The sequence below is a fragment of the Sus scrofa genome, chromosome X (genome assembly GCF_000003025.6).
Source record: "Sus scrofa isolate TJ Tabasco breed Duroc chromosome X, Sscrofa11.1, whole genome shotgun sequence".
Lineage (NCBI taxonomy): Eukaryota > Metazoa > Chordata > Mammalia > Artiodactyla > Suidae > Sus > Sus scrofa.
The window spans coordinates 28,300,551-28,322,036 of NC_010461.5; the positions used below are offsets into that span (position 1 = coordinate 28,300,551).

General features: G+C 32.1%; 1 protein-coding gene across 16 annotated transcripts in view; it reads right to left on the reverse strand.

Moving 5' to 3' along the window:
• Positions 1-21,486, reverse strand: part of DMD (dystrophin) — a 2,622,506-nt gene that overhangs the window by 1,272,328 nt on the left and 1,328,692 nt on the right. For 15 of the 16 annotated variants that reach the window (XM_021079543.1, XM_021079551.1, XM_021079550.1 and 12 more), the window contains 4 exon segments: positions 15,191-15,313; positions 12,696-12,833; positions 9,670-9,822; positions 8,624-8,806 (listed from right to left, as the gene is read on the reverse strand). In XM_021079543.1, coding sequence (XP_020935202.1) covers positions 8,624-8,806; positions 9,670-9,822; positions 12,696-12,833; positions 15,191-15,313 — 597 coding nt within the window. 16 annotated transcript variants of the gene reach the window in all.

The following is a 21,486-nucleotide window of genomic DNA, read 5'->3' on the forward strand; positions in this document are numbered from 1 at the left end:
ATATTTGTATTTGCTTCTTTTAAGTACATGGGACACTACCAACTCAGAGCAGCTTAAATTTTTGTTTTTTTGTTTGTCAGGACACCTAGGACTGTGAACTCTGCACACCAACACTCGTGTATGCTGTTCTTCAAACTAGTGACCATAATAAATATATTTTAGAACTTCAACATTATTGGTGGTTGATTCTCTCTCTTAATTCTGTAAGAAAACAGTCACTGACATTATCCTGAGGCTCAAATATTCGGTCCAAGTTGCATGGGTATTGAGAGATATAGGATATAAACCTAGATTTTCTTATTCCAAGTATAAGAGTTATTACAAAATACCAGTTATTCAAACATGCATGGAACCCACTTTATAAACAGCAGCCTAGTCTTGATTTTGCAATGGTAAAACACTAGAAATTTGGAGGTTTTTTTTTTTTTACTTATTATCAGATGAAATAAACCACTCCTGCTGATATATGTATATGTTTTGTGTCTTTTACATTTATATATTCTCTACATTTTCACAAATTTATTATAATTAATCTTGGTTAGAATACCAATGTATTTATTCAACTTGTGAGCTCATGTCTTTCTTAAGATCTAGGAAATTTTTAGCCATTTTCTCTCAAATATTTTCTCCTGAGTATTCTGTCATCTCCGTTTGTAATTATATTAGACATAAAACATTATGCCGTTCTCTCAATCTCATTCATATTTTTTATCTTTATGTTCTGTACCCTGATAATTTTACCATAATGACTTTCTAATTTTCTCTTCATGTTTGGTTGATTAGGTGTTTAACCTTTATACTTATTTTTTATTTCAATGACTAGCTTTTGATTTCTAAAAGTTTTATTAAACGTGTCATCAAAAATAACTGTGTAGGTATTTTTATAAATTATAGTTTTATTCCTTGACCTCTATTTTATTTCCAATATCTTTACTCTTAAAAATGCAATCATTTTCTATTATTTTAAGTTCATGAAGTAATAATTCTCTTGATTATCATATTACATGACTCTAAGTCACAATATATTATTTCTTCATGTGCATTGCAATAGTTTGTCATAAGCCAGTCTTCAGTGTTCATGTGTCTGTGGGACTCTCCTGAGTGATGTATGATTCTGTGAAAAGACTCTAAGGATTTCACCGACCTGGGAATAATTTTTTGTTAATTTCACAATTCAGGAATCTGGAGACTTGTGGTTAGTGTATAAATTCAGACCTACAACACTCAGTTTTAAGTTTCACAGATTTTTTTTTCTCTACTAAAAACACTTGTCAGATGAAATGGGCTTGAAATAAGGATTTATCTATTCACCCTCTTTTTTTCAAGGGAAGTCCTCGAAGCTTCTACATCTAGACAAGGTTTTCATCTACATCTTTAGTAGATTTGTGTAAAGCTGCATATTTTCTACTAAAAATTTTAAACATTTCTCCTAATCCTGAGGCCCTCAACCCAGGCTCAGTATCACCAGATGATGTGCTCATTTATAGCAACTAGGGGGAAGAAAGGTTCCACTATAAATTGTGAGCTCAGCTATGTGCTTAAGTCATTTTCAAATTATATTTTATCCAGAATTTCCATACAGTTTAAATGAGGGCTGAGGAAATCAGTCTGTCATCTCCTTGGAAGCGGGTTCTAGCTTAACATACCCTATTTCCTCAACAACCATTAAAGTCATTCTTTACACAACTAGAGACGATAAAAAAATTACTATAGAAATGGCAATGAGAATTATGATCACAACCACCTAGAAAAAAAACATAGAATCTTGATTTGTTTAATTTTTTCTTAACTTTTGTGACATGTTAATTACAAACTTGAAGCTGAAAGGAAGAAGATTTTATGAACAGCTACCTTCTGGTCCTTTTCCCTTAGCAACCATCACTAGTCTTTTATATTCACAACAATGTTTATTAAAGAACACTCTGTCTCTAAGAAAATTATTTATATTACCAAATTCTCCAAGGATCTTGCATTGGCAGTTGATGATTTTTGTTAACTATTTCAAGGCAAAGAAAAAACCACGTAGCAATTATGCAAAGAGTATGCTTCCTCTTCATTTTGGTCTCAATATTAAATAGTTACCATTATGTGATAGAAGAAAATGTACAAATATTACTGCAGAATAAAATCTAGGTTCAGACATTATTTTACATAAGGTGCTAGCAGTCAAGTCTGTGATTACTTTTCTTCTACATCTCTGCTTAATTTTAAGAAATTCCAAAATAAAGCAAAAGCTTAATGGTAAAGCGGTGCTTTTCCCAAAATATTTTTCTGAAGAACATTAGTTTTCTAAACCATTCAAATAGGAATCCCATCATAAAACTGAAATGAAATTTCCCCCTTTATAGTTTAACTATCCAGATGTGAAAGAGTGTGGAAACCATTCCCTTTGTAGAAATGCATAACCCATTTGCATATCAAAAGTCCTATAAAATTCTAGACTAAGAAAACTTTACTTAATCCAGTGTGTCAAACTTATTTGGACACTAGATATTTTTTTCTTTCCTTTGAATAACTCCCACACTATCTTGGGAAGCAGCAAGTTTAAGTTCAGTGTCTTCCATTTATTATATGTGCCCTAGGACAATCTCATTAACTTTATTAAAATTAATTTACCTTTCTGTAAAATGGCAATGAAAATAATACTTGAGAGGGTTTATGATGGGATAAAACTAGATATATGAAAAAATTGTAGGTATAAAGTTCTATTCAAATTCAAACAATTTTTAAAAGTTAGCAGTAGAATGCTTGTACTATAAAAATGTTTTTATTTTACAAATTATTCACTTAAAGACCAACATGCATGATGCATTTCTTATGGCATTTAAATAAATCTACTAACAATTTTCTATCAACTTTTCCAGATGTTGTATATTTTGGCAATGTGTATTACAATTTACCCTGATGTAGGAAAAACTATCCTTGGCAATACTTTATTATAATAATCCTCATATTCACTTTTTACCACCTCGGTGTTAAGTTTCAAGAACCTTGTCTTAGTAAGTAACTACTAGAATCTGCTGTTCAGAACAGTTTTCTTAAACTCCCCCCAAATACCTATTAAGTATTACCCATCTAGATTCCACATCAAAGTTCTACTAAATGTTCACTGTTCCTTAACAAAAGGAAGGCTAAATAAGTTACAGTGTCCATGTAAAAGTCTACGTGAAAAATATTCCATGAAGAATCAATATGTGCAAAAGTCCTGAGATGGAAATGATGCCGTGTGTTTCAGAATAGAGGAGAAATTTTATACCACTCTGACAGGAAAATGCCAAAAAGGGAGATAAAGTTGGAATAACAGGACTGATAGACAGGGACCAAATTATGTGGTAACTCATAAGATTTAGTTAAAAGGATAATGAGCAGCAGGTGCTTGATAGAAGCTCATCTATGCTTTAGGAATTCTCTAGCTTCACCAGGGAGAAGTATACATGGGTAAGCATTGGAAGCAAGGATGGGAGGTTGCTGAAGTAACTGAGATGAGAGTATGCTATAGTCTAGGGTTTCTGCAATGAAGATACTGAGGAATGAGTGGTCAATTAAAGACTTATTTTGCAGGTAGAGCCAACATAATTTGAAGTGAATTCCATGGATAATATAAGCTAAAAGAGGAATCATGGATGATGTCTATGTTTTGGACCTAAGTGAAAGGGCAATTTAGTAACATCTGGAAAGGTTGGTGGGAGCCAATTTATAAAGAAGAGAAAATTAATTATTCTTGACTTGGCTGATCTTATGTTTGAGATATTTGTTAGGCATCCAAAATAAGGACTTGAATAAGAAGTCACTGGATTTAAAATGTTGAATATCAGTATCAATGATTTGGTATTTGAGGCTATAGGCTATCCAGGACAAGTTGTATTTAGAAGAGGGATATTTCATCTACCATGATGTATTTTTGTATTTTGTACTTTTTAAATTTTGCTCCCTTTCCTGGGGTAGGTCATGTATATATACCTATTCCAAAGGTTTACTACATTATTTTTTGCTTCCTAGAAGCATGTTACCTGGCAATAACTCACATCGAATACATTAGGTACAAGTCTCATATTTGATGCTACTATCTAGAACAAGCTGTTTATTTACTGAGTTCTCCTTGATGTGAAATCAAAATGCTTTTTCATTTTCATAGCACTCTGTTTTCCTTTGCAGTAATTGCCACAATTTTAATGCATAATTACAATATTTTTTCTATTTCTATGTATAGAAAATCATTTTATATAGCTTTATATATAGATTGTTACTTCTCTCTGGCTCTAATTTCCTTTTTACACAAGTATATCATTTAGTATCTATAGATAATTAATCTCTTATTATTCATTTATCTGAAAATATTTTTATATTTGAAAATATTTCCTCTTCATTCTTGAATCACAGTTTACAGGAATTGTGAAAACTGGCTTGCACATGAAGATATCATTCCACTGTCTTCTAACATGTATTGCTGAGCTAAAGTCAGACAGCCTGCAGCTGTTTCTGTCTTTGATCCTTAGTAGCTTTTATGACAACTTTACTGATCACTGATGTTCTGAGTCTAATTCAGACCTAGGTAGGTGTGAACTTGTTTATATTTATTACAGACTGGTTGAACTATTTTCAGTTTGAGGACTCACGTAAATTGAAATTTATTCAATTTTATTAAAAGTCAGTCATTTATATAAACTAATGTCTCTTCTTCAGGCACTTCACTTTCTCAATCTGGAACCCTTTTCAGGCATATGTTTGACCTCTTTATTCTGTTCTCTCTATCTTTCAGTATTTTCTGTAAAACAAAAATTTCCTTAGCATCTTTCAATTAATATATTCTTTTTCCTTCTATAATAAATCGACCATTTAAAAAGTTGTTTGAGCTATTATTTAAATAATTATACATTAATTTCTAGACTGTACTTTAGCAAAGCATTCTATTTGCTCTTCAGAAATGGTCTTCTCTTATTATAGGAATTCCATTCCATCCGTTTTTTCTAAATATTTTTGAACATTAAAAAACATATTTGAATGCCCTTTACTGACGGTCTTCTTATCTCTAATTCCCTCAGATGTGCATATTCCTTTATTTTGGCATTTTAACATCACTCATGAAAAGAATTTTTTACATCCACTGTAATTTTAGCTTGTGAGCTTATTTTGCTCAGGAGTTCCACATAAGTCTGGGGTTGTTATGTATCTTCATTGTGCAATTCTGTGGTTGAATTTTATTGGGATCTTTGAGCTTAACTGTCAAATGCTATGATTCCTATTAAGAAATTTTCAGAGGTTTTATATTTTTTCTTATCTCTCTCTTTACCTCGCTGCACAAAGTAAGAATTTAGATAATGTTCTATTGACAGCTTTATGGAAAATCATGCCTTCATTGATAGAAATCACCAGCTTTGCATGAAATTTCCTACAAATGTTTTGTGACTGTAGACAAAACTATCTGCTCAAGGATTAGGGAATCTAATTTGTAATTTACATTGAACAAAACAGATCTGTCTGTTGTTATTAACATTTTAAACCTATCTACTTACCCTACATCTCTTAATGACTTACAAAGATACTATAAAATTTTTAAATGATGTTTCCCATTTCCAATGTTAACATATACACAAGAAGAAGAGAAAAAATGATTCATGTAACCTCTATAATACAGCAGGTATTTTATGAATTTTATCATACTTCATTATCATACACATCCTCTCCCCATGAAAGAGATGCAGGAAATCAGGCTGGGAGAGACTGCCCAGTCATCATACAGCCAGCAGATGTAATCAATTGGATACACATTCATAGTTATTCATCCCAGGGAGTGGTCATTTTTACTAGACCACACAGCTGTTATAAAACATCCTACAGGAAAAAAAATTCTTATGCTCAGTTTATAGTCATTGCTTGGTCTTCGATGAACATCCAGGTCTCTAAGCCAACAGGAACTATACTAGAAATGTCTTATATTCCTAACTAGGGCAGGGACTTCAACATGTGCAATGCCTGGAGAAAAATCTTACCCACTTTGTCCCAGTCTGTTTCCCTTCTGTATGGTTTCCAGGATTGTCTGGAGGACAATCACTTGCAGTCACTCTGCTTTGGTTTGCACATCTGCAAGGCTGAAGGCTGGCTCATGACTTCCTCAGACAAAGTTCCAGGCCTTTTCTGAGCTTTACTATTGCCATATATAACCCTGACCTGGACATAGTAACTGAAGTACACCAATTTTACGCTGCTTAGTCCATTTCTGAGTATTTATCTCAAAAATAAAGAAAATTAATTTCTCATTTTAAACTCAGTCCTCAAATGTTAAGCACTTTATATTGCTGCTTATAATCTTGAATTACCACTGTTAAGATATGAAAAACTAACTGAAAATCCATGAGTCCAAATGGAGTCTACAGTTTATATAGAGAATAGAAAGGGACATTTGAGAGGAATAAAGATAAGAGAAATGGGGAAGGGCAATGCAAGGGGAGGAAAGAAAGAAGCTATGACAACCTGTGCTACAACAGGGTCACTGTTGATTATTCCAAATATAATTTTACTTAAGTTGTTTGCTTGTGGCTACCTCAAATGGCCTCACTGTAGATTAATTGTGAAAGATGACAGAGACATGTAAGATTAGCTGTTTAGTATGTAGTAGTAATCAGTGGAAAATAAAGATACCTCTTGGATTTATCTATCATCTTTCAGGTCTAATAAAATATAAAACTAAATATAATTCTAATATTAAATTGAGTATTCTTCATGTATATTTTGTTATTGCTTCCATTATCATGGAGAATTAAGAGTTAATATAAACATATTTTCCCCAAGTGACTTCTGATTTTTGGATCCTTCAGATATAAAATCAAGAAGTGGCTTATGAGGATAATACATGCTAGTAACTTACTAAAATCTATTTTATACTTGTTCACTTATCCTTATTTTATTTCACTAATCATTCTTTCATTTTATAAATATTTGTTGACAGCCTATTATTTACAAGGACACAATGGCATTTTAATTTAATGGTTTATGGAAATTTTTGATCCTTTTTTTTATAAAGTGTTAGTAACTTACCTTGGCCAAGTTGTACAAAAATTTTTAGTCCTGCACATAGGGTGTGTCAAGGTATGGGGGAGATGCTAATGGAGAAAGGAGTTAGTAGTAAAATAACTGAAAGAAAAGGACTTCCAAAGAAGGTATTAAATTGAGACAAAACTATTTTACTTAAATTTTCTTTATAGATGCCTTAAGCTTTCAATTCATTTTGCATTCATGGGCACAGGCTTTCTGTTAGTGTGAACTTGAGTGATTTATAACATATTATGTTCCTAATATCTAATATGAAGGATTATAGATTGAAATGTGCAATCAGCTAGAATTGGACTTCAAATATAATACAATTTCAATATGCCTTGTATTACTACTCCCAATTTCTCAGAGTATTCAGCTGCTATTAAATCGTAGGGTACTAGATTTCTTAAAAAATAATGTATACATGGATTTTTCTAAGATGTTAAAAGAAGTAACAATAATATAGGGTATTTTGTTCCTTGGTTAATAAGCAATATTAACAAAATATATCCCTATAAATTAATGTTAATTGTCTAAAATATATTTAAACATTTATCCTGTGTTAAATGGAATCAACAATATTACATAAGAAATTTCCAAGAAGTCATCTCTGAATTGAAACAAATGGAAGTGTCATTAACTTAGATCAAAAAGGATTGAATATCTGTTGGTTTCAAATAAGTTGCCCTAGCATAATTATTAAGCCTAATTTTCCAGATTTTCAATCCTGGCTTTGTGAGGAGCACTGTCCTGTCACAGTGACAGAGTGGTGACCATTCCAATCCACATTACACTATTTCAGGCTAGGAGCAAAAATATATCTGTTAGAAAACCCCTATGGTTTATACCCTATTACAAATACAGAGCTAAGAAGAACAAGCTTACGGTTTGAATCACATTTTTAAAAGAGAGAATCACAAAATTTCCATCCAGTTGTTTGAAAGAAAGAAGAGCAGTTATTTCTTTTCTTTTTGGAATGTAACATTTCAGTAGTCACAATACTTGCTATTTTTCAACCTTCTATCAATTATCAACAATCTTATTACACATGCATTCCTTCCAATAAGCCTTTTAAGCCAGCAAGCAGCTAAGCCAGTTATAAAGACAAAGCTATTGATTCTTTAAGTCAATGAGATAAGAAGGTCTTCTGCAAGTTAATATAAGAAGTTGTTTCACAAAAGATTTATTATTTACCATGTATACGTTAAGAAAGTAAAATTAGCATGGGATGGTCTCAGGAAAGCAATGCATATTTTTGGATTAGACACTGAAATAAAGTAAATGCATGATAAATTGACAAATTCACATTGCCAATGTTATGAAAAATGATATGGCAAAAAAATTAAGATGCATTTTTTTCATTTTTGGTAAAGGGGCTGTTTCCTATGATTTATTAACAGATCATGCTTTTAATCTGAAAAATTAACCACTCTTGTTAGAGAAGCCCAATGTGAGGAGAAGCTACTCACTTTCAGAATGTATAATTAAAGTTTGAAATTGCACCCAGATTTTTTTTTCTTTTGGTTAATAGGCCTCTGTTATTAGAGTAGTAGTTGCAAACACATACGTAGGTTTGCCAGTAACAACTCACAATTTGTGCAAAGTTGAGTCTTCGAAAGTGAGCAAATTTGCTCTCAATTTCCCGCCAGCGCTTGCTGAGCTGGATCTGAGTTGGCTCCACTGCCATTGCTGCCCCATCCTCAGACAAGCCCTCAGCTTGCCTACGCACTGCATCCAGCTCCTCTTTCTTCTTCTGCAATTCCCGATCAATTTCCTATTGAGCAAAACCAATACAGGGCCCAGGGCAGTTAGCTAACCACATTAACCAACCTATAAGGAGCACATACCTATCTCAGAAATTTCATAGGCTGTTGCCATTTTATTGTCGTTTCTCAAAATTTACAAGTATGGAAACCATCACTGTCATCTTCACCCAAGAATCCAAATATTATTACAGTTATCCTTTGAATGCTCAGTTTTAGACTTTCTAGTTGAAAAAATATTGAAATTGATCTAAAGTTTTTCTGTCTTCTCAATTCCTCTAGTGTTTTGGGGGTTGATCAACATTGGAGTGATTTCTCATTACTTATTAGGGACCATCCATATAGAATGTAACTTAGAGGGTAAGTGAATAAGTAATTTATTTCCTTTTTAAAGTTTTGAGGAACTCAACAGAGAATGAAGCAAAATAAAAAAGTGTAAAATAATAATAGAAAAACATCTTCGGACAATATGCAAATAAATCTATGGAGATTTGACACTGATGTGTGAAGATGCTCTGATGAAATGAATGTGCTAACATGAGATAGAAGTCGTCCATATACCGATAAGTCATTTGCTCATCTGGAACAAAGATACACAGAGTCAATTACAATTTTACCAGAAAACATATGACATTTCTTAATTCATTTTACATTGTCTAAGAACAAAACATTTTATTAATTCAACATTACGTCAATTGAAAAACACAATACATGTACTAAAACAAAACACAATACAAAGAAATGCATCAAAACAGGGAGAACACTAAAGGAGGAAACAAGAACATCAACATTTAAAACATAATCCATAAGGTTAAGTTAAATAATTTAAACTGCAGCAACAAAATCTTGTATTGACATTCTAAAACAACATTACCTTTATTTTCTTTTCATCTTGGGGTTCAGGTAGGCTGGCTAATTTTTTTTCAATGTCATCCAAGCATTTCAGGAGATCATCAGCCTGCCTCTTGTACTGATACCACTGGTGAGAAATTTCTAGAGCCTTTTTTCTTCTTTGAGACCTCAAATCCTGTTCATGGTGCAGATATTATTAACATATCAATATATAAGTATATTATACTTCTGGCTGTAGTTATTTAAAATAATTTGGGTCCTTTATCTTCTTGTTCAGGTTCAGTTAAATTCATATTTAAATGCTAAATATAAATATTATTAAATAATGTCTTTATGTGGCAGGATTCATGAACGTGAAGCTAAGAAGCCTGAACAACCCACTTCAAGTATTTTCTCTTAGCATGTTCAAATTTGTTTAGAAATGTTATCATATTTAATGAACTCAATAAGTCTACTAAATTATCATGTAGAGTATATAAAATTGTTTAATATGCGAACTCAACCAAATTAACTACTTACATGCACAAACTTACTGAGTTTGTGTTTATTTTTTTTGTTTTTTTAGGGCCGCACCTACGGCATATGGAGGTTCCCACACTAGGGGTCTAATCGGAGCTACAGCTGCCAGCCTACGCCACAGTCACAGCAACGTCAGATCCGAGGCGTGTCTGTGACCTACACCACAGCTCATGGCAATGCCAGATGCTTAACCCACTGAGCAAGGCCAGGGATCAAACCCGCAACCTCATGGTTCCTAGTTGGATTTGTTTCCACTGCAGCACGATGGGAACTCCCAAGTTTGTATTTTTAAATAGGTAAAAATTCTAAAATGTCTATCTTCAGCCCCGGTTCATCAACAGAATTTTAAGTTTTATAGGCAAGCAATTTACATTCATGACTTTGGAAATCTCTATTTAAAAGCTTCATAAGCTATTAATATTTTGTGATTAGAAAAACAAAGTCATCTTAGTTATATAAATTTCTTCAAGCTATATATGTTAAAGTGTGAAAAATAAAAATCTGTCAATGACAGTTACAATTTAAATGTTATAAAAAATGTGCTTTCTTTTATGAGTTGCATGGCTAACTTTAATTCTGTCGAATCCAAATGCAAAACGAAAGAGTTGTTTAGAAAAGAAATGGTAAAGTACATGGTTCCCAATCAATCTGATGAAATAGATAATAGCAACTGCTTAATAGATCAAGGGGAGTGGGGGATTAATCATTTTACTCCTTAGAAGCCTACCCAATATGTTCCCTGGTCAATAGAATTTGTTGTCATGCTATTTTATGATAACACAAGGGGACTTAAGAGCTCAGGATATAATAGTAGTAAGTAGGGAAAATAATGAATATCAAAGAACTGCTGAAATATTGTATTAGAAAGTTTTGACCTTCTTTGAAACTTTTCATAAGGACTAGAATTGAAGCCACTTGGCAGATTAACAATTACTGAATTTGATAGATTGGACTGGCAAGTAGAGTAGATTTTTGTTAATTGCTTTTAACATATTTGCAAAAATGACCTTGATTTCATTCTCCATTTTGTTTAAAATTGGGCATATGAAATTTACTACAGTTTATATTTTTATCTGAATTTCTAAACCTCCCATGGAGGTAATAAATGCCTGGAATGAGCCAGATGGAATGCTGCTTTTTTCAAAGGTACCAAGATACAGCCATGTGAATGAAAGCTGACCCATGCCTTACTGATGACACAACTCACATCTTTGCCAAGAGAAAGGGCTTGTGGTTATAAAATCTGAAATTCCTTTTATTTCCTTAGCACAAGGTGATGTGTAATGTGTAAAGATATCTAGAGACATACAGAGATTTCTTTATAGGTATGCCGGATAACCATTAAACACTGCTGTTCGGTAGGACACATATCATATGACCAGTGTGGATACTTCTAAAAGCTTCATCACAGTTGGAAGCATGAGAATTACACAGCTTTCTGATTTTCTGAGCACATTATGGCTTGCTCTTGCACTCCCTCGGGGAAGAGGCCTTTTCCTATTTACTATATATCAGCAGTTACCTTCAGAACACCTGCTGGCCAATTAGACTTTCCTTGTGGATTCCTTGCAGGCACAATATTGTGTAATTACATTCTCAGCAGTGTTTATTTGGTTGTCTGAATATATGGGAAAAGGTTTTATACTCTTATTTGCATATAGAAAGCAGACTCTATCCACCTACAAGGTGGATACACCTACTTGGCTACATAGCCCTAAAAGAATGATTTACAGTGAAAAGCTCAGCAATTAATAGTATTAGAAAATCAGCTATGCATGCAAATAGTGAATATTGAAAAGCACATTTTAAAGAAGGGCATTTCACAAAAATTCTTCACATGTCCAGACTCTTCTCAAGAACTTCCTAGATATTACTATAGAAACACCAATACTCTATTTTGTCCTTCCTGCACAAATCCAGATGACTCACTCACATGAGTACTTGAAGCTATACACTGTTACTGGTTAACGTGAGAGTACGAGTTCTTTTTCAAGGACTTTTAAGATTATTTTAGAGGACTCCTACATAAATGGAATTAAACTGTTATAAATGCTTAGTTGCAAAGAGTGACTCTCTTAAAGGCAAAATAATGTTAATTTTTAAAAATTAAGTATAAACAAATATTAGGTTACCAAAAATGGGACCTATTCTAAATTGAATCAATACAATATCAGAAGCAGAAAGCCTAAAAATACAGACTGGTTATTTTAGCAGTTAAGCAGGTTTTTCAAGACAAATGTAAAAATAACCTATAAAAATAAATTATAGTACAAAATTAAATACATGAACACTATGAATGATGCGTGTTAATATCTTTCGATTACTACACAGAAAAATCTAAGCAAAAAAATTAAGCAACACATCTTTCAAAATCAAAGACAGCATTCAAAAATGTTAAAGCACAGTTGTTGAACAAAAAAATGCATTTCTGGTGAATAAGATTCTTAAGCAGATTTTATTTATGCAAGATTTTACCCTACACATAAAAAAAAACACAGGGAAGGTATATTATAATTTTAGCTCTAATACCTTGAGAGCATTATGTTTTGTCTGTAACAGCTGCTGTTTTATCTTTATTTCCTCTCGCTTTCTCTCATCTGTGATTCTTTGTTGTAAGTTGTCTCCTCTTTGCAACAATTCTTTTACAGTACCCTCATTGTCTTCACTCTGATTAAAAACAACAAGTACAGTCTTCATTTTGGCTTTAAAAAAGCTGTACATCGTTAACAGAGATAATAAAACATGTTACTTAAACACACACAAAAAAATCCAATTTAAAAATTTCAGGGAATGTTATTATAGGATATCATGTTCATAGCTTTTCTTTGATGTGTTATATTTTAGCTTTTGAAAGAAGTAAGTTTCCTCCTGTCTAGTTCAAAAGGACATATGTGATTAGAGTCATACATAGGCAGACTGGGGAATAAGGTACTTCATCATTTCAGACAAATGAATTGCTATGAAAGCATTCTTTTGGCTCTGATTTTTAGTGCATTACTAGAAATGACAGTTAGGAGAAGTAAACTAAATTTGTCATTTATAATGTTAACTAATCCACAAAAGAATACAAATGTGGCTGTGTGAAAGTGAGATGACAATAACTCTTAAAATTTGAACACACTCACTTTTAAATGAAAATACATTTTTTTAAATGTACACTAATTTCTATATAATAATCTCTGCTTTAAATAATCTAAATGCCTAATTTATAACAAATATTATGGCATTAGTAAAAAATGTGTTCAATTACTGTCAAATATTGCAGATAATTAATTTCTAAAAGTATCATAAATGCATGCTATTTTAAAATCAACACAGTCAATTAAAATATTGATTCAAAAATGGTTTTAAATACTTTCAATGTGCATTTTGGTTTTTAGAGTGTAAAGACTATTTTTATTTTATTTACTTTGAAATATATTGGCTTAAATGCTAGTATTTTATAGTACCATATGTGACCATGTGATTTTTCACCTCTATTTTCCTATTGTTATTTCAATTCAATATAGGAAAACTTTTTATCAAGGAGGTTCACCTTGCAGTGGCACCCAAGGTACTCTGATGAACTAAAAATAATAAATTTTAGACAATTTTTTAAAAAATCACATGTGTGTGTATGTGTGTAAAATCATCTTTGGTATTCAATGTTACATATTTAAATCTGTAATGCATATTTAAACCTCTACACATAACTAAGGAATTAACTATTCACTTTTTTCTAGAGGAAATGAGATTTTTATCTGAGGTCTGTCAGTTACTAGTCTAAAGAAATAATATAACAGAGTCTTTTTAGTCCATCAAAGACCTTAATTTTTACAAATATATCTTTAAAAATCTCCAACATTTCCTGGGGCTGAGAACAAAAAAATAGTAAAAAAAAAAAACACAAAACCACACTTCCTTTCTTTCCCCACACCAGCTTAGGGCTGCAGGGCCATGTTGGTGAACAGCCTAAGAGGTAAGTAGCACTCTTTTCCAGCTTGGTGCCCTCTGGTTTCTTCTTTGACATGAAGGAGAGCTTGTTGTAACTCAGCATCTTGGAAAGGCTCTTCTTCTTGTCTTTCTTTCCATGAGCTGAGTTGTCAAGGCCACCAAACCCCATACACTGGGAGTACTGATTTAAGCAGCTCCAGGAAGTCAGAGTTGACACCAGTGAGAACTATGATTGGAGGAAATGGTTCTCCTATTGCTTCATGTGCTAATATTATTATCTAAAATTTATAATTTGCCTTCTGATGTAATCCTCAAGCATTTCTGAGAAGTTTCTAACATTTATATATGTCTGAGAAATCTCTAGCATGATAATATATAAAGGTTAAAAATGTCATATAGGTGATGGCTGCGGAAAGTGGAAAGGAAATTGTGAAAAGGAGGTGGAGGGAGGAAAAAAAATGTGAAAAGGGATGTGATGCAGAAATAGTCAAGCCATAGAGAAATGTAAAAGACTTGTTGAAATTAATCAGGGGTGAAAGAGAAAGTTATGAGTCTGGGTTATATTTCTTTACTCCCATGAAATAAGCAGCATGAATACATACATGTTTTAGATATATACTATACTATTTGTTAAACTTATTATAAAACAACTTTGTGGTAAGCTTTAAAAAACAACATTTATATCAGGTGTAATTTTCCCTTTTCCAAAATAAAGGTTGTATTACCAAAAACAGGACTAACACCAAATATCAACCATCTATGATAGTCTTGTTTCTCATTAAGTTTCTAGTTTATTTTCTGATTTGACACTTTTTCCTACATTACATTTGTCCTTTGAGCACAGATAAAAGGCAAAATTGCTGAGCTATTTATTAGAATGTGTAAGTGCTCCTATATAACCATAGCATAGTAATTTGGCATTTATAATAACAATTCAAAGAATATTTTGCATTTGTAATAAATAATTAATATTGAAAACATTCAAGGTATGCTCTGAGAATTTAGTTGGAGACGAGTTATCTAATTTCTTTCCATATATTTACTCATTTTCGCTTCTAGTTCATTCACACATTTATCAACAACCAATTTACCATATCTTTATTGAAGTCTTCCTCTTTCAGATTCACCCCCTGCTGAATTTCAGCCTCCAGTGGTTCAAGCAATTTTTGTATATCTGAGTTAAACTGCTCCAATTCCTTCAAAGGAATGGAGGCCTAAAAAAAAAAGATAGTGCTAATTTAAATCAAAATTACTTTTTATTAGACATATAAACCAAAAAATATATTTGTTCAACCTCCTGTTGCTAAAATAATGACATGCATTATGTTTCCATATTACACTTTATGAAAGTTTTGAAATACAGCTGGGAAAGTACCTGAGGATGAAAATAAAGACAAACATTTAACATCATCAGAGCCGAACATACATCCAAGGTAATACAATTCATCATTCTGCTTTGTCAGCAAAAGTCAATTTCCATATATTTGACTGGTCTAAATGTTAATATTCTAGAGTTCAGTTTGATCTTATTTTAACTTTTCTGATATAAATATCATTTGAGTAAATAGGTCTTATCAGAAATTGCCTCATTCATCAAATAACAGTAACATCAGTTGGAAATGCAGAATCATCTCCTCCTTAGAAAAACTACATGGCAATCTGCTTTGCTATTTTATTTATTTATTTATTTATTGTCTTTTTAGAGCTGCACCTGTGGCATATGGAGGTTTCCAGGTTAGGGGTTGAATCAGAGCTGTAGCCACTGTCCTACATGACAGCCACGGCAACGTGGGATCCAAGCTGTGTTTGTAACCTACACCACAGCTCACAGCAACGCTGGATCCTTAACCCACTGAGCAAGGCCAGGGATCCAACATGTATCCTCATGGATGCTAGTCAGATTTGTTTCCACCAAGCCACGATGGGAATTCCTGCTTCCATATTTTAAATGACATTTTTTGCATGGCAAAAATGCTCCCATAAGACAAACAATGTCATTAGCTTCCCTTAGAAATGCATTATTTGGTAGCACAAAAAAACTCAAAATAACGAACCCTGGATATTTCACATGAAAAATCTGAATATATGTTTTCCATCCTTATAAACATCACAGTTTCTTTGACTTTAAAATTCATAATGACCATACTCTTAAAAATTTTAGAATCCCTCATTTTCTAAGTAAACCACTTGAAAAGGAGTGATTAATGAAAATACAATGAAAATCAAATATATGTTCAAATGAATAGGCAAGATTTAAAGTTTGAACAGTTAATAATATATGTTTATTCTATTCGTCTATACTCTATTCAATTTCTCTGCATTAAAACACTAGAAAATATTTTATATCTGATAGTTTTTGAAAATTCATAGGTGACATATAGAAATCTTTTCTTACACAGCTAAATATTTTCCATTTGTAAAAACAAAGAACCACCCAGTGCTTTATACCACTATGGTGCATTCATCAAGTTTGGTCCACACCCACTCACTCTTCCCATCACATTCCCAATCAGCGTCTTACTCTTTATTTATTAGACAGCGTCTCCTACAGAACAATCAGGATAAGTGTTCAAGGAAAAAAACCAAACATCTAAAGGTGTTTGGTTACTAATGAAGAAGTGAACCATCAAAGTTATTCATGAGAACATAATTCTCACAGAACACGTGAATAAACTCTTATTTTCTAGGTACATCTATGCACACCAGAAAGGATTTATGGACTCTTTTTAAAGTGACTTATTTTCAGTACTAGTTTTTAAATCTTAATGAACATTTGAAGTTTGAAATACCATAAAATATTCTTGAACATGTACAGATTGGTAGTATTAAAAGTATGCACTTAGAGGTCGTTTTAATCTCTATAATTAACATCTTCTATATTTACAATCATGTATTGTACAATGTATTGTACAATGTATGGTAGAAGTAAAGAATAACAGCCTTTAGAATCATAACTACCCAAATTTAAATTGATGGTATTCATGTTATTGTTCACACTTGCTAATATTTAATAAAAAAACTACATTGTTCTACACGATTTTGTGAACATTTGAAGATAAAATAATTTATATTGAGTACTTGGGTGTCAAAATAGCATGGGTCCATTGGCAAGGGGGTTTAACTATTTAACTCCACTTACTTTCTCTCTAGCTCATCCTCTCTCCACATACTCAAATATAGTAGTTTCAAAGGCTCAGAAGTTGGGCATCCATATCTCTTTCTCAATAATCCTTCCCTAATAAATTGTACTATCTTCCAAAACTTAACTGTTACTTTCATAATATCTCAAATATCCACCTTTAGCTGTGACCACTTTTGAATTCCAATCTAGTCTCTTCAATAGTTAGCTGATCTCTCACTTGAAGTTCAACATATCTAGAAATAGGTTTATCTTCCCCCAAAGTGCTTGCAACACCAATTTCCTTAGCTCTGTAAATATAAGACAATTTTTCCAGGCTTAAAATATTAGTCATGTTATTTTCCAAAACGTCATTCTAATGTCTAATAAATACCAAATAAATGCTAGTTCATTCACCATGATTGTCTTGCTCTCTTATCCCAGAGATACCATCCCTCCTGGCCCTCACAGGAGCTAAGCAAGAATCTCCTCACAGGTGTACAATTTCTTCCCACCTCACCAGTTCTATCCTGTGCACTATGATCAGGTCAGTATGTTCCAAAAGCATGGCTTTCATTATATTATTTCTCTGCTCAAGAAGTACAAAATGAATCAAATCAAAACTCCAGCATGATAGTCAAGGCTTTCCTTAATCTTTTCTCAAAAACCCTTCCAACATTATTTAAGAGCTCCTAATACATTCTTTCTTACCAGTCTATCAGTGAACTCCTGGTATCTCTCCCTCAGGACTTAGAATAACCTTCTGCTTGAGAACCTAAAGCTCTTGCAAGAGAATGCCTCATTGGATCTGAGCACCACCATTTACCAGCTGAGGGATCTTGGGTAAGCCATTTGTCTTCTTCTAGCCTCAGTTTCTTTATTTGTAACATGATGATAAGAAGAATATCTAACTCATAGAGCTTTTATGAAGATCAAATATGTTAGAGTGTTGTTTGGTATACAATAAATTCTCAGTAAATATTGGCTCATTTTTTTTCCTCAAAATTGTATGCATCTATTGGCTCAGGTCAAGATGTTTCTCTTTTGAAAACATATGGTTTATGAAGGATAAAATAAATGCTTGTTGACATGGCATTTTTATTTTAACAACTTATTTGACAAAATCATGGAATTCTAATGGTGAACATGGAGGAATTGAGACTCCAGTTGGGTAAAGCCACATCATTCTGGACAACAAAACTTAATTAATTAATCCTTATCCATGTAGAGAGTGTTCTCAATGAGGATGCCAAAGAGCTTTGCTCTTGTTCTGCCCTGTGCAGTATTTTCACCACGAATTATTTGGAAACCAAAAAGTATGCAAAAAACACAGTGAGCAGGATGAGTTGCATAAACATCCCATGAAAATGGGGAATTTATCTATCTTGCTCAACATGGAGTCATTTCTGGTACACAGCAGACACTCATAAATGAACATTTCATGAAAGCTAAGTGAAGGTGTAAATAATCAGAGGGTAGCAGCATAAATATTTTAAGGAGCTCTTGAATGATATCAAATTTAAGTAACAGAATTTCTATTGTATAAAATTGAAGAGATTGGACTGGTTAGCACTTCATATATGGTATATATTAACTGCTGGCCCAATACTAGCAACAACATAATACATGAAGATACAAAAATAATATAAGCACATATGAGTATATTTTAGGAAATAGTTGTACAAAATGATTAAGTATTCAAGTAAGATAATGCAAGCTTAGATTTCATTAGTAGTATATGTAGGGTCCATATTTCCTGATGAAAGACTACTCCACATTTGTTAAAAAAGACCACTATTCAGGTTAAGAATTTTAATTATTCTGTGTGGTTACAAAGTGAATAACTAGGATCAATAGGTAGAAATTACTTGCAGCCTGGATTTTAGTTTAATACAGGAACAACTAATTAGTGTTGCATTTTTTTCCTTTCTAAAACACTAATTTTCAAGTAGTGAGTTTCTCATTGCTGAAAATACATAAGCAGAGGTAGTCTAATGATGCATCAGGGTATATGTTAGAAATAACACACTTTTCATATAAATACTTCCCTACAATTTTATCAGTTTACAGTAAATTCTCTCCTCTAAATTCAAAGGGCTTTGTTTATTGTAGCAATGAAGCTGTAGAGAAATATTATGCAAGTCATATATATAATTCTAAATGTTCTAGTTGCCATATTAAAAAGTAAAAAGAAACAGATGGATTTAATTACACAGTATGTCCAAAATATTATTATATAAACTTATAACAATATAAACTTATTAAGATATTTTACTTTCACTTTTTCACATGAAGACTTCAAAACCCACTGTGTACTTTATATTTTCAGCACCTCTTAATCTGGAGTAGCCACCTTGCAAATGATCAAGAGCCATATGTAGTTCATGGCTACCTTATTGGACAGTGGAGATCAATAGCAACTATTATAACCACAACATTGAAAAGAATCAATAGTTCATTATTAGTATGGAATGTATCACAGGAGTAATGTCTAAGAGTAGTTAAAATGCTAGTGTTTTATATAGTACATCTTAGTAGATTTAGATTAATTCTTATCCATCACATTCGCTTATATTCAGATGTGTTTTCAGAGGGGAATTTTCAGGAAGTCCTTTGGGGATAGGAAAATTATGGGAATATGTTTGAGATGTTAAATAAGAGTCTCTATTCCTGATTTATTTATAATATTAGGTTGTGTGTTTCAGTATCTTTTACATATTTGAATGTAATATTAGACTTTGAAGGGTTTATGTTCTGGCTCCCCAGTGGATTTTTTTCCCCTGAAGTTGGGAATATAACTTATGTTACTCTGTATTTTCTACAGCAAATGTAACTCATTTTTAAAAACAGAAAATGTACTTATTATATCAATTACTAATTTTAGGACATCCAGTAGATTAATAAAATTAACCAGTAACTAATTTTATAACCAAAATAACTATATTCAATTCAGTTATTTAGATTACACTATTGGCAGGATCAGACCAGACATTTGACATCCATGTTATCAATATTATTCAAGGAGGTGGGAACATTTAATTACTTTCCCTGGTTCACCATTAGGTCATGACTTTTCTGACCAATAAAAGTTGTACATGTCATTCTTTGGTCTTCATTGTCTTTTGAATTCGTATGAAATTTTATAAAAGAAATGCATAGTAAGCAAACATCCATAATTTAATAGCTCACTCTTAAGTCACCAAAGTTTAAGCCACATCAAATATAATTGCCTGCCTTTTTGGTTCAGAATTATGATAAGTTATTTGAAGAGACTGAAATCAATGGTAAATCAACCATCATAATTTGTGTATACATTACTTCTTTTGACTTTAAAGCAAGTATATGACCAAAGAAGAACCAGAATCACAATTAAATCACACAATGTTAGACAGTGCACCAAAGATAGGTTTTAGAATACACAGAAAATAATCAAACAAAAGTTATATCACAGGAGGAAGTATAAACCAGGCATAGGTTTTGTACAATTTAATTTTTTACTTACCTTTTCATCTTAAGAACTTTAGCATGACTGTGTTGTCACACAAAATACAAATAAAGTAAAATACAGGGAAGTTTAATACTCAAACAGATAGATAAACAGACACAAAGAAGAGACAGAGAAACTGAGGACAACACTTTGTTTTCCTTGATTTTTTAATGTGGTTTCAGATTACTTAACAGCTATTAATTATGCTTTGCTGTATGATTTAAGATTAATGAAATTTAAGGCTTTGTTAAAGTTTTAGCATTAAAGTGACTTATATAACAAATTAACAAACAACAGACTGAAAAAAGCAAAATCAATTACAAATTGATCCATGATTAATTGGAAGCATTCAAAATTACTCAGATACACTTTATCATTTTAAAATGTAACCTTTCTTTTTGTTAAATATTATTTCCAACGTGCATTGATACACTAACATAGTAATGACTGTGTTAACACAGAGAGCAAAGTAAGTATTTGTTAATATGGACTATGTGATCTCAGCAATCATGATAAATGGCCACTACATTCAAATCATACTAAAATCTAAATTCAGAATTAATAATCCAAATGCTACGGATTGGTTTATAATTGCTTCAAATCAGTCTCCTCTTTCCATTCTGCAGCTTTGAAAATGTATTAATCATTAAATTATTGGTAAAGAAAAAATAAATTTAGAATAATTCATGGAAACCAAAATGAATAAAGTTTCAAGGACATCCTATAATACAGAAAAGATAAATTGCTGATATGACATGAAGAGTTATTTCAAATCAAAATAT